Genomic DNA, 14,147 nt, shown 5'->3' on the forward strand with positions numbered 1-14,147 from the left:
AATATGAATGTGGAATTTCATAAATATTTTTGTCACTAATAGTACATGGCACCTTGTATTTTGGACTATTTAATAAATTAAATCTACCACTTGGAGTTCAAATGAATATTAGCATGCATTTTTAGGTGAGCAAAAAAGCAGATAGCTGTACAGGCAATATGCTGATAAGAAAACTAAAAGTGCCTAGGTGTTTCACCTACTTGTAACTACCTATATAGAATTTATTTTTCCTTTTTTTGGTCTCTCTTTTTTTTTCCTCCCCCTCCCACCCCCTTTTTATTACTATAGTTGATAAAGAATAGTTTAAATGTCATTGGAGTTTTTATGGGATAACCCAGTATGGACTGTCTAGGTCTGAGCAGGTTGCTTTTGGTATTTTTATTATTTTTCCTGTACTTGGAATGAGCATGCCATTTAGATGCTATTTTAGGTCAGATACACCTTTATAAATATTTCAACTTAGATATAATTGGATAAATTGCACTTATTTAATTAGCAATGCAATCAGCCAGCATGACTTAGGAAGTCATATCACATTAAAAATATAGTGATAATGCATGTTAATTAGGAATAAGCAAATTGTTTTAACAAAAAAAAAAAATCATAGTTTTGTAAGCCATTTGTGTCTTGTTATAAGGTCTTACAGCTTTGCCATTACTTCTGTTTTACTATTGCCATTATTCAGATATGCCACATGAAAATAAGTGGAGAGCTTTACTAGCTGATTTTTGAATCAATATAGTCAGCTATTTTTAAGATGTTGTGTAGAAGAATGAAATGGGTTTTTTTCACCTTTAAAATTTTTATTTGAATGTTAATTCAATTTCAAATTTGTAGTGGGAATTTTAAAATATAAAGTTAGTTTTATATAAGCAATGTTTATTTCTCTGTCTCTCAAGAAAATTTATTCAAATTGCAAAATACTGAATGCCAGCAGTGGGGTACACCAAGGATCTTACATACACACAGTGTTGAGTCACATTCTGAGCATCTCTGGCTTGGAGGGGATAAATATAATGGAGAAGTTTGGAACAAGGAGCCTGATGAAGTGCTGAGGTTTGGACTATACAGGCAAGAGCTCTGAATAAGAGCCAGAATTTATGGATTTAAGTATATGCTTGTATATGTCAGAAAGAGATTTTTTTGTGTATGTTAAGCATGCTTACAAGAAGCTTTTAGTAAATTTTCAGACTCCGTCAATGTTTATATTTTTGGAATAAGTCAAGGGCACAATATAATATGTAACACATATTAGCCCTTTTGTGAATAAGTTTTTTAAAGCACAATTTTATTTTTTATTTGAAATGCCTTCTTAAACTAGTTATTGTATTAAAGAAATATTGAAATATTAATTTGGATGTGAGGAAGTATATTACATTTTTTACACAAATGCTAAAAACATTATTATTAATTATTCTTATTTTACTGGAAATAGTGTATTTCAAGTAGGGATTTAGCATTAAGTAAGCTTTGTTTTCTTACTTGATGGTATAAGATACTAGTTAGCCTTTTTGCATTATGTATAGAATAAGATAGTGAGGTATATATTTTCCAAACTGAGTAGGTATCTAAAAATTCAGACAGCTGATTTTAAAAGCAGATAAGTTCTTCGAAGGATTTGCAGAAGCTCCTAAGCATCATGTGTCTCTAAGAGCCTCTAAGTAGGAAAGCAAAGATAAGTAGGTGCCTAATTTAAATAATCCCAGTAGGCATCTATTGGCATGTTTCTGTCACTCAGTATGTATTCTAGAGTGTCTGAGAAGGATTGAATATCTAGTTAACCTGATTTCAATGATTTTAAGCTTTTAATTTTATACTATTGCACTGTAGTGCTCTGAAGAAAATAGACAAGAGCTGTTAAGGTGGATGGGAAGAAAACTCTGTTTTTAGGTTTTCATTTTGTCATGAAAATAGCATTCTCTAATTCATAGCTTCATAAGCAATGTATCATCAGTTGTCTTTTAAGCACAAAAGATTTTCTTTGCTCAGAGTCTTGGTTCAACGGACACATTTCCTGCTTTTCTCTCATCAAAATGCTAGTTATGTGTCTTTATGGTTAGTATATTCAACAGTTGTTTTCATTTTAAATAGTAGTACTTGTTTGCTGAAAAGTTTTTTATAGAGACTCCTGGTTTTTAGGTAATACACATGCTTAGCAGGTTACTGATGAGAAAAAAAGGCATCTGTAGATCTGGTTGATGCTTCATGGATAGATTTGCACATTAATTTTTCCTTTCTTAAGCTTGAGTTAATTGGAAATGTAGTTTCTTGGCATTATGCCTAACTGCATTTGGCTTGAAATTCTAAACCTTTTTTTGCTGCTTTTTGTAAATAAATTCAAAATTACATAAAATTTTCAAAATTAAGTTTACCACATCACTAACTTTGGCCATATTTTTGCCTTCATTTTGAGCCAGCCTGAAATGATTGCATGAAGCAGTCCTTTACCTCTCTTCCATGCTCTGTATCAGGTAATGGTCTGTGTTGAACTGGACCTGGAACACACCTGATCAACACTCACCCTACCCTCCCTGGCCGCCTGTGTTTGTGACAGGAACCACCTTTGTCTAAAAAGCAATTTACTAAATGCTCAGTATTAAATATGATGGTGTTCTAGAAAGCATTTCTGTAAATATCAGTACCTCAGCAAATGAAAATACCTGAAATACTCTTTAACACTGAATTCACACTTTGTCCAGTGTTACAGATATGCTTCTGTTTAGAAAAGGGTGTGTTATGTATCTGGCCAAACTTCAGTCTTTCAGTGTGAAGGGCTTGAAGCACAAAAAGGACACAGTATTCACTGGATATCTAGATGGATATCCTATCAGCTAATTTCTGCTACTTGTGTGCTGTAGGGGTGTACTAGATCTGCTTCCAGCTGCCCAGCATGTATACAGATGGAAAAGAGGGTTTGGAGGGGAGTGTCTGCAGCTTGTACCTCAAGGCTTATGTTCATTAAATGCCAGAAAAGTCACAGGTATCCTCATTACTTAGTTTGAGTTAGTTTTGTTTAAAAGCTACTAGATATTCCTTGCCAGACAGTACTGCTGTGAGAAAACATTATCTTGCACTGAGGTTGTAGCATTCTCAAAAAGAAACAGAATTAAGTCTATGAGAAAGAGCAGGTTCATAAAATGGTAGGGAATGCCAGAGTCAATGCTATACAATGACTTTATATTTCTTTTTGGGTATTCTTACAATGCAATCCTAGTTCTGTTGCTTTCTTCCAGGGAGCTCTTCACTCACATAATACACAGGATGGATGTACCTCCTTTTTATCTGATCAGGAAATTGCCATCAGTGCACTCTTACTCTTTTATTATATGGTAGCCAGACAGTTAAACTAAATTTCTTATCTACTTTTATATGTCTTTATTCCCTGTACATTTTGAGAAGTCTGCAAATAGCAACTAATTTACAGCTGTCTCACACATTGTCCCACTGTGTGATATGTCTTTCTAGATGATTTTCTGCAGATGAAAGCAAATAAATTATATGTGGGATGTGGATATTCAATTCAAGGTTTTTTTGGTTTTTTTTTTGGTTCATATTTCAAATTGCAAAGCATTTATATATTTAACTAATTTTTGGTTTAGTTTATCTAAAAATATTTACCATGGTCCCAAATCATATATCAGTTTTTCAAAAGCTCAGGGGAGCACAAATACACTCAGTATGAAACAAAACTTTGCTGAAATTATCCAAGATCAATAAACCAGTACAGGCATTACTTTTCTTTCCTCTCATGCCATCTCCCCAGCTCATTCATTACTACATCTTTCAAACTCTTCAGTAAATGAACAAGGTTTATGCAAGCAATAATCTCTAGACACTGGAGCGGGTCTGTACTGTACTTCCCAACTGAATAAGCTTGATCCCATCTGATCCACCCATGTTCTCAAAGCAAGATAAGCTAACAGGTGTAATTCCTGATGGATTTATCTAAGCCTGGTTGTAAAGACAATTATTCAGATTCAAAAATCTTCTCCAATGATTTAAGATGTCACTACCCTTCTTAAAAAGTCTGCCAAATATCTAACTTATTACTTCTCTGCAGCAATTTTTGACAATTACTTCTTGTAACATTGATTGTGGTATTCTTTTCAGGTACTTTTCAGATGTCTTTTGCTTATTTGACAGCTGTTATGTGAATCATCTTTTCTTAAGACCTAGTCCTTCAGCCTCGTTTTGGTGACTATTTTCTAGGTTTCTTACTCCTGTTATTCCTTTTTCATTTAATTCCTGTCTCGTTTGAAACCTTGTCACAAGCTGTGTAGTGCTGCCAGAGCTATGTGAAATTATCTTACATGTTTTGTAGGCTGTGCTAGCATTTATATACCATTTATAAACACCACTCAATTGTTCTTAATGATCACTAGACTTCTATTTTTCCTTTAGAATGGATGTCTGGCCAATTGCTTCAGCAATTGTTAATGTCTTATTTTCTCTACCTAGCATAGCAGTTTTCTGTTTTGAATTACATTATATTTTAGCCTATTTTTATTACATTTCTATCTTCTAAAACTCTTCTATGTTTAATAGGATATCCTTTAGCTCATCTTCCAACCCTCTAGAATCAAAGAATAGATGGAGTTGTAAGGGACCCAGAAGAATCCTCATGTCCAATTCCTGGCCTGCACAAGACACCCCCAAGACACATACCATGTACCTGAGAGCCTTCTTAAGCTCTGTCAGGCAGGTGCTGTGACCACTTCTCTGGGGAGCCTGTTCCAGTGTCCAACCAGCCTTTGATTGAAGAACCTTGTCCTAGTATCCAACCTAAACCTCCCCTAACACAACTCAGACCATTCCCATGCATCCTGTCACTGGTCACCACAGAGGAGAGAACGTTTAACCTCATGAGGAAGCTGCAGGCTGCAATGAGCTCTCCCCTCAGTCTTCTCCAGGCTGAACAGACCAAGTGACTTCAGCCGCTCCTCACATGGCTTCACCTCAAGGCTTTTCACCGTCTTTGTGACTCTAAGAGGCTCTCTAATGGCTTAATATCTTTTTTATATTGTGGCACCCAGAGCTGCCCCCAGCACTTGAGTGAGGCTGCCCCAGTGCAGAGATTGGGACAATCCTCTCCTTGCCTGGCTGGTGGTGCTGTGCCTGATGCCTGCCAAGGCACACTTGGCCCTCCTGGCTGCCAGGACACAATGACTCAAATTCAGCTTGCCATCAGCCAGGACCCCCAGTTTCCTTGGTACTGCCTTCCAGCATTTCATTCCCCAGTTCATCTGTACATCCAAGGTTGCCTCTTCCATTCTAGGTGCAGAATCTGGTACTTTTCTTTTTTAATCTTCATACAGTTGGTGATTGCCCACCCCTCTTATTTGTCCAGGTCTCTCTGCAGGACCTCTCTGCCTTGGAGGGAGTCAGCATCTCTTCCCAATTGAATATCATTGGCAAACTTATTTCATATGCTTTTGAGTCCTGCATACAATTGTTTATGAGGACCTTGAAGAGCTCTGGCCCTGCAGTGGAGCTGTGTGGAACCCCAGTAGTAGCTGGTCACCAGCCTGATGTACCCCACTTTGTGTGGGCTTTGTGTCCAGCGCATGAGCCAGGTGCTCACCCATCGTGTGATAGGTTTATCCTGCTGTCTGCTGGACATTTTATCCAGAAGGGCCTTTTGAGAGACAGTATTGAAAGCATGACTGAAATCCAAAAAGATTATATTAACTTATTATATTGGCTTCTCTTGATCAGCTAGGTGGGTAACTTTGTTGTAAAAGAAAATTGTCAAGTTATCCTCATTAATTGTGTTGTCCTTCATATACCTTCCTGTAACTCCCAGAATAGTCTTCTCCATAATTTTCCGAGGCATGGGTCAGCAGGTACTGGGTCAGCATTTGCCAGATTTCTGTTAATTCTCCAGATTCCCAAAACTGTTGAAAGGTCATGGAGAGAGATCTCTTTGAGTATTGCCCTGGCATGAATCTCCCCACACCACCTCTTCTTTTGGTCCACTATTTCTCATTGTGTCCTCATACCATGCATGTCATTGATTTCTTTTTCTGTGGAATTTTTCAGGTATGTTGCTTGCTTTTTTGCTAGTTCAAGATTAATACTGAATGAAGTTTGACCCACCTTTATTTAACTGAGTTACCTTTAGAGTATCCTAGTGCACTGTTAATTTGAGGAATGATGTCAAGAGGTTTGAACCAGAGTTCTGTTCCTGGTGTTGTTAGATGCTAACAGGATATTGTCAGAACTGCCTTGATTCATTACCAGCTTATGCAAGCCCCATGATGTTACTGTTTCTGAAAACAATGACTATATCTCTGCTGTCTGCCTGTCCTTAAAATGAGTTCAGTGAGGCTAAAATTTTGTCATACCTGTGAATGGGAGTACTGATTTGGAAGTGTTGTGTGCTGACCTTACACTCAGTATTTTATGTCTCTGCCTGTGTCAGGTGTTGAACTTAAGGTTTTTTTAGCATTTAAAAGGATAGTGTTATTTGCAGATAGGACTGAGTAGACAACTTCAAAGAAAAATAAATCAAAAATACTAAACCTGCAACTCATGATGCTAGCTGAAGCACCTGTGAAGTATTTACTAGTGTCTTCAGCAACATTTGAGTGAATCAAAGTTAGGAGCATTGGAGTCTATTAAAAATAATCTCTCAATAAAGGATTAAAGAATCTTCAGAAATCAAATAAAAGTATTACTCTTTTTTTTCATTCACTCTTCATATTCTGTTTCTCAGTAAATCAAACCTGAAATGGGTTTGTGTCAAATATAAAGTGTTGGTCTCACCAAGTGGAATAACCAAAGCCTAAAGCACAACTATCTGTAGGTTTTAATCATTAAACTACTATGGTTGAATGATAAAAACTCTCAGATCTTAAAAAAGGAAGGGCATCTCTTTTTAACCAAGACAAGTATTAAATTTGAGTGTTATAATCCATTCCCCAAATGCCAGATATTTGTTTGAGCATTAAAATATGAATTAGGTCATGTGCTTTCTGGAGTGAGGGCTGGTGGGCATCATAGTAATGCAAGCACTGTCCTGTACAGCCAGGATAATTGAGATAGAAAAAATATTCAGTTTCAAAATCAGCATAGGCAGGTGCTTGCTTTGCTTCCATTTTCTAGTGCTTTATGGGATATTAGTGCTGTATAGCTTTCAGTTATGTAGGGGTTTTCTTGGAAGAATTAAAAGTTCTATTGGTGTCATTTTCCTTTAACCATGCCTTTTTGGCAAAAGGTGATGCATTCAAAACTGAAGTACAATAATGACTTTAGTACACAAAATTTAAAGTATTAATTTCTTTTTAGTACTGGCAATGGTGCAAAAATGTGCAGTTTTGATACAGTGATGCACTTCAGGTTATGCAAGACACAGAACTGCATGAGAGTGTGACAAGAGTAAAAGTCTGCTTAAAAAGTTGATAAAGATCTGTAAATTCACAGTGCTTACATCTGCATGCTAGTGGAAACCTCAAGTGCAGCCTTTCAGGAGGCTCCTTGATTCTTACATAGCTACAGTGCTCCCACTCCTTACATATTTTTAGGAGAGAGAGAAACTTTGACTTTAGCATTCTCTGGAAATCCTGAGAATCATATAATGGAACTGCTCTATAGTGAAGTTATGTACCCCAGCAAAATATGACTCAGGGAATAAGAGCCAAATTCCAGTGAGATTGTTCTGAAGTGTTGTGATACATAGAAAGCACTTAATATTTTTGTTACTTGGACTGATTTTCTGACCCATATGCTTCTGTGTCCTTTACCTATGTCCTTTACCTAGCTCTCTGTAGATGCTCCCCTCCTTGATTTTTTTGTTTGTTTTTCCTGATAATACATTGACCAAACATTCCAGAGAAAGGTCTCTGCGCAAAGAACTGTTTTATTGAAAGAAAAGTTCAGCTTTTCAGTAAGAGTGACAATGTTTACAATGATATTATTTTCTCTGCATGTGTTTTTTAACTATGTTATTTTTATGTTCTTGAAACAACAATTTTGTTTCTCAGATGTAGTTAGCTTCTGTGTGGTTTCTGGATTGGAGCTGTAAGTACACAGATCAGAACCTTAGAAATTAATCTGTTTCTGTATCAGAAAATATAGTCACTATGCAGAATTACAATAGGTACAGCTTTTCACTTTATTCATTAATGGTTTTTTGCCAGGATACTGTCATCTTAAAGATAGAAATTCTGTATAAATTCTGTAAACATTGACTTGTTTATTGCTTTCTATCAATAATGAATGTTGTTGCTGTGCTTATTTGCTCGTAGAACACAGATAAAACCAATGCAGTCATCTTCCATTTAGCATGGATATTCAAATCAGTCTCACACGAATTGAGTCTGAAACTGTAGCCAGGTTAGCAACCAAAAGCTTTCTTTATTCTGATTTTTTAAATGAAAGTAGCATATACTGCAGAAGACCTTTCTTCACACATGTATGCAAATATTTAAACATTTCATGAAAGATTGCTTCAAATTTCTTAGAACTAGATTTTTTTAATAAGATATGTTTATATTAATAATAGCCATTCTGTCTTCTTACAGTGCAAATTAGACTATCAAGCCTGTGTCTCAGGAAAACAAATTTCAGTGAAATGTGAAGGACGTTGCCCTTGCCCTTCTGATAAATCCACAAATGCAGGCAGAAGTGACAGGAGAGGTGAGTGATGGTAATTAATGTAATATTTTTAATACTCATTTCCAGAAGGAAGGAAGATTTTGCACATGGAATATTACAGTTATCAGAAACACTCATTATTCTAGAATAAAACCAGCTTTATTTTGTTCAAGGTTGTTTCTTAGCCAAGGATTTTGAAATTGTACCTATAGTAAAATACCATGGTATTTTTCAAATGAGCTACTGTAGTATGAGTTACTGCTGTTCTTTTTTCATTTGGTTTTTAATACTCCTTGAGATGCTTATAGGTTTATTTAGGGCAAGAAATTAATTCCTTGCTTCTCAGTGTTTTCAGTTGAATATTCAAGAGAACAAGGTGTGATGGAAAGGATGGAAATTTAGAAGTCCTTGTTGCTGGTCATAGGAGCAAGCAGTTGAGCTGAAGAACTGTTAGTAATGGCTGTATTATGTAAGTGTGTTGATTTGGAAAGTGGTGGATAGGAGTAAATCAGCTTCCTTTTGGGCCATGAATGAGATTGTGCTGCTTGAAAATGAATTTGCTTTGCAGTGCTTCTGAGTCATTGGTGCAACTGGAAGAAACTGGGGAGAAAAAGTGTTGGCTAAGCATATTTGTATTTCAGTGGCTCCCAGGTGATTATGAGAGGTGATTGTTACATGATACCATCTTTGGTGCTTCTGAAGAGAGAGCTGTCATGAGGTTTTAGGCTACCATGGACCTGAATCTATCAAGAAAAACATGATTGAAAGTCTGCAATTTTGAAACTTCTTTAGACTGATCTCTGTTACATGCATCATTTTGATCTTTCTGTATAGTAACACTTTTGATGAGTCAAATACATTAAAAATACAGCAAACTTAATTTTAAAGGTGATGTTTTTTTCTCTGTAGCAACCTTATAACAAGAAATGAAACAAATGTTGTATTCCTGCATTAAGGTTGTTATTTCATTATAGTTTGAAGCACTGTTTCAGATTTATTGTGCAGGATAGTTTTACTTTCCATTACAAGCTGTAGCTACTGCCAAAACTATGTTTTTCTCCTAGTTTAAGGAACAAATTAATGTTCTTTTCACAATGAATATGACTACTATAAAGATTAAACTGTGTGCAGGCATACAAATCAATTAAAAAACTGCTCTGAAACACTTCTTTAGGTCCCTTTTTTTCATCTTTGTCAATATAATTGATTATGTAATTAAATATTAATTAAATATATGTAATTAAATACTCCCTGTGCTGTAACCCCTCTGCAAAATGATAGTCTTGATGTTTTTTAAAGCATTAATTTACAATTTCATGTAGTATCTTGAAAATAAATAGATAAGTATGTCATATTCTCTCATTGTTCAACAAAATGAAAAGTTCTGGAAGACCCAGCAGTGTCTGGCTAATGTGGCTCCTTTAATAAAATATACAGTGAGTGTAACCTTAATGTGGTTGCAGCATCCTCTAGCAATAGTTTCTCTATCTCCAGGATGTATGTGGGAATATTTGCTTAACAGTGGGCATGAAATAAACTTAAGATAATGAGGTGAAAAGCATCTCTCTGTGAGTAGTGGGCCTACATTCTCCATTGTTAGTCTTTTAATATGCTATCATTGCCCTTAGATTTACCAAATAAGATCAGCATTTTCTCTACTGGCAGCTGTTTTACCTGATGCAGTTATTTTTGTCCTTGTGTGTATTCTTACAAGCATATTTAATTTTTCTTACTCCTGTGCTAAAACACTAAAAAAAAAAAAAATCTAGAGACAATTTTTTTTTCTTCAAATACTGGAATTTTTTAAAAATTAAGAATGAACTCATCTTGATTATTTGAGTTGCCAAGGAGTCAAGATTACTTGTGCCTGGTTATGTAAAAGAGAAGGAATAAAGGTCTCATGGGTATAGGAATTAACACTAATCCTATCCTGACAGATTGTAAGAGCAAGGAAAATACAGGGGTTTTCCAAATGCTACATTTTGTTGCAGTGCTGAAATTTGTTACATTTTCTTTACAAGGCCAAAAGCCAGGAAACTTGAGAAACCTGAGAGTGAGCTGAGTATCATTAGTGAAATTTCAGCTCTTATTGTGACAAAATACAAATCTTCTTGCAACAGAAGTTAAAAGAATACAATTTTTGTCTTTAAATGGAGCTCTGTAAAGTGTTGTGGTGATTGAACTTGATGATCTTGGAGATCTTTTCCAAACTCAATGTTTCTATGATTCTAAGCTGTACATATATATATATGTCAGTTGCTTACAAATTTGATGAAGCCAAAGAGGCTTTTTCAGGGATAACTTAAGTAATGGTTTCCTAAAATACATCCCCTGCCTGGGCTATTTAGGACAAACGTTGATCTTTTCAGATTGAAATTACAGATTCTTTTTTTATTTTTATTTTTTTGTAAATTTGGAGAGCAAAATTTGTCTATGAATTTTCCCAAAATAGTCTTGGTGTGGATCCATATATTCCTTTAGGAAGCAAAATTAGACCTCTATTCAGTAAAACAGATTTTCTTCTTAAAATGTATGAGAACTTAGTAATGAAATCATAGGGTCCTTTTATTTGGAAATGAACTATTAAGTTTGTCTAATCCTTATCTCTGATGAACGCATGAGGCAGGTGAGGGAATCCAGGCTTTTGTAAAGGCTGTCTCATTTTAATGATACATTTAGAAACATTGAACCCAGTTGATGTGCAGTGTCTCTTAAATTGAATCTGTAAATGAAAGGGCTAAGAACTTGATTTGACTTTAGATGTGTATGTTGTTAAGAAAAACAAAAGTTACAAGCAAAGAAAACCCCAAACCCCACAACAGAATAGTCCACAATAAAATAAAAATTTTTACCATCTTTGTCTTGAGTGTGATTTAGATAAAGCAATATCATATCATATAAACTAAAAACTACAATAGGTACTCCAGTAATTTTTAAAAAGAGTCAGAAAAGACAAATAAACTTACTTTTACAAATGAGAGAGAGAAATCTCCAGAGCGTTAGAGGCAGTATTAGGGGAACACAAGTATTAGGGGAGTAGAGAATAGAAGGAGGGATTTGAAAGTTGTGTAGAAGCACAATGAGAAAAGGTGAAGCAGAATGGATGGGAAGCACCACTACTTGTGACAGAGGTGTTAAATAAGAGACATGAGGAAGCATCTTGTTTTCCAGGCATAACCATAGTTTTCTTTTCAAGTATGTAGCAGGATTTGGGGTATCCAGGTCATACTGAGCTGCACAGCTGTAAATGAAAGGAATTAATTGAGATGGCATCTACAGATCTTTATTTTCCTAAGCATTTCTGAGGTTTTTTTCGGTGGTTATGTGGAACCAGAAGCTAGGAAGAATTCTGTGCACTTTGGTTTTTAAAAAATTGAGGAGTCTTTTGTCCTCTTGGCTGTGTCTGGGCACATTTTTTTCTTTCAAAAAGTGGTTATGGTCCTTTTGCTCTGAGATGTAGTGAGCCCTGTCCCTTGCTTGTCCTGCTCTTCAGTCTGATAGGTAAGAAGAAATACACGTGATGGAAAAAGTGTGGTCAGTGAAGAGCATAGGCATTTCTGCAGAAATTTTGTCAGCAGATCAGTGTATGGCTGATATGTCTTTGATATGGTTAAATACCTTCAACAGTATCCAAGAAAAGCATTTATTGTCAGTTGTCTTAAATTTGCTGTACTCCAGTGTGCATACATTGGGAAAGTTAATTATTCTTAAAACTAAAAATATTGACAGAGTGCTTTGTTTTATTTCTGTGTCAAGCTGCACTAACATTCTGACAAACATACCCAGAATCCTGGTCTCCCAAACAGTGTGTTTTAAAGGTTTGACTGTGTACTATAGCATCCTTCTCAATTTTGGTTTTGGATATCTTCATCATGGAAATAAGGCTGTGTTTCTACCCTGACATAGGGTCGAGATTCAGCTGGGACATACAGTCACATCCAAAAGCTCAGGGCCAATTGAAGGCTCTGCAGTTTAAATGGCAAAAGCTGTATAATTGTTGGTAAAATACTGAATATGCATTTTTATTAGCTATTGAAATCCAAGAATTCAGTCTTAATTTTTGATTTTCTAATAATCTTGTGCTAAGAGCTTACTTGATATTTTTCACTAAAATAAGAAATTTTGGCTTATACTCATGGAAGAAAAAAGGGCTTCTCTTCCTTTCAGCATGGAGGAGGACTTCATAGGTAACAAGGAAGCTCTTGAAAATGTCATACTCTTTGACTCTAAACTTTTGCCAGAAGGAGGTGAAAAGGCAATATTTCAGGCATCAAAGTATTTTCAGTTAGCATATCTGAAAGACTTTAATCTCAGAATATGACTACTCTCTCAGCTGCATCATGTTTTATACTGGATACTGCTGAATTGTTAATTGCTTTGTAGAGATGGGGAAGAATATCAGTAGGATTAAAGACACTGGATACTGGTTTGTTCTATGTGCATCCGTGCTTGAAAAACAAATAGAGGGACAAACAACCAAGCAGCACTCTCAAATCCTCTCATTTAATTTGCATAGCATCATCTTTTCAATACATGACCTCCACTACTCTTCATATAGTACAGGTTTAGATGCCAAAAAAGAAATTTATTTTGTTTATAGTTCAGAATACTGACTGGTTTCCAGACTTCACAAATAAAGAGATTGAGGGCCAATTGTGTTAACTCCTTGATCTCTACTTTTTACTTCTGTCTGTCAATGAAATACTACTGTTCTGTAATTCCCTTTTTCTCTTTTGAAAAAGTATCTGTAGGGCATCAATAGAATAAGACTCCCCATGTTCAAGCCAACATGTACTTGGCCAATTAGGCCTGATATTATCAGTGACCAGTTATGGGGTAAGAGACCATCTGTAGGAGACAGTGAGCAGAATTCCCATCTGTAAGTTGAAGAGGTTCATGCTATGTAGTCAAGGATAAAATTTAACTTTCAAACTTGAAATACAACAGAAAATAACCCACCAAAGAAAATTGCTGTTATGTTATAGTGCTGTTTGGGCTCTATTTACAAATATTGTAGTATATTCTACTAGAATACAAAGCTTTTACTTTTCAATCTTAATGCTGTTCATCTTAGACTTGTATTTGTCCATGCACCCAAGCTACTGTTTTTCACCTTTTCTACTTTGTTACACACATTTACAGTAATGGTGAGCTGTAAGTATACATTATGTACAATTTGAAGCTATTTGAAGATAAAGTGGAAATTGATGCATTGTGGATTTTTATGCTTTGATACTTGGTCAGGCTAATTCATTTAGAATGTCCTTTTTTTCTCTGTTGTACATAAGGTGAATGATAGATCATTTTTTACTTGATCTTTAATAAGATCAAGTAAATAAGATAATATTGTTTTACCAACTTTTTAGACTTACCAGATTTTAGAGCTTTACTAGATATTTTATAAATAGTAGGTTATTTCTGAGACAGTATACTAATAATCTTTGCAACAATTAATTTATATATGTAAATTATTTCCGTATCTATGATAAAAGTTTGATTTGTTAGCACAAAAATGCTGTTACTGCATTGTAAAAGGCATTTATTTAGGATTC

At 35.3% G+C, this 14,147-nt stretch overlaps 1 protein-coding gene across 2 annotated transcripts in view; it reads left to right on the plus strand.

The window, feature by feature from the left end:
* The window catches only part of SPOCK3 (SPARC (osteonectin), cwcv and kazal like domains proteoglycan 3), a 162,184-nt gene that overhangs the window by 105,277 nt on the left and 42,760 nt on the right, over positions 1–14,147 (plus strand). For both annotated transcript variants that reach the window (XM_079306264.1, XM_079306265.1), the window contains exon 6: positions 8,523–8,637. In XM_079306264.1, the coding sequence (XP_079162390.1) occupies positions 8,523–8,637 (115 nt within the window). The remainder of the gene's footprint in view (positions 1–8,522; positions 8,638–14,147) is intronic.

Source organism: Erithacus rubecula (assembly GCF_903797595.1).
Source record: "Erithacus rubecula genome assembly, chromosome: 5".
Taxonomy (NCBI): Eukaryota; Metazoa; Chordata; class Aves; order Passeriformes; family Muscicapidae; genus Erithacus; species Erithacus rubecula.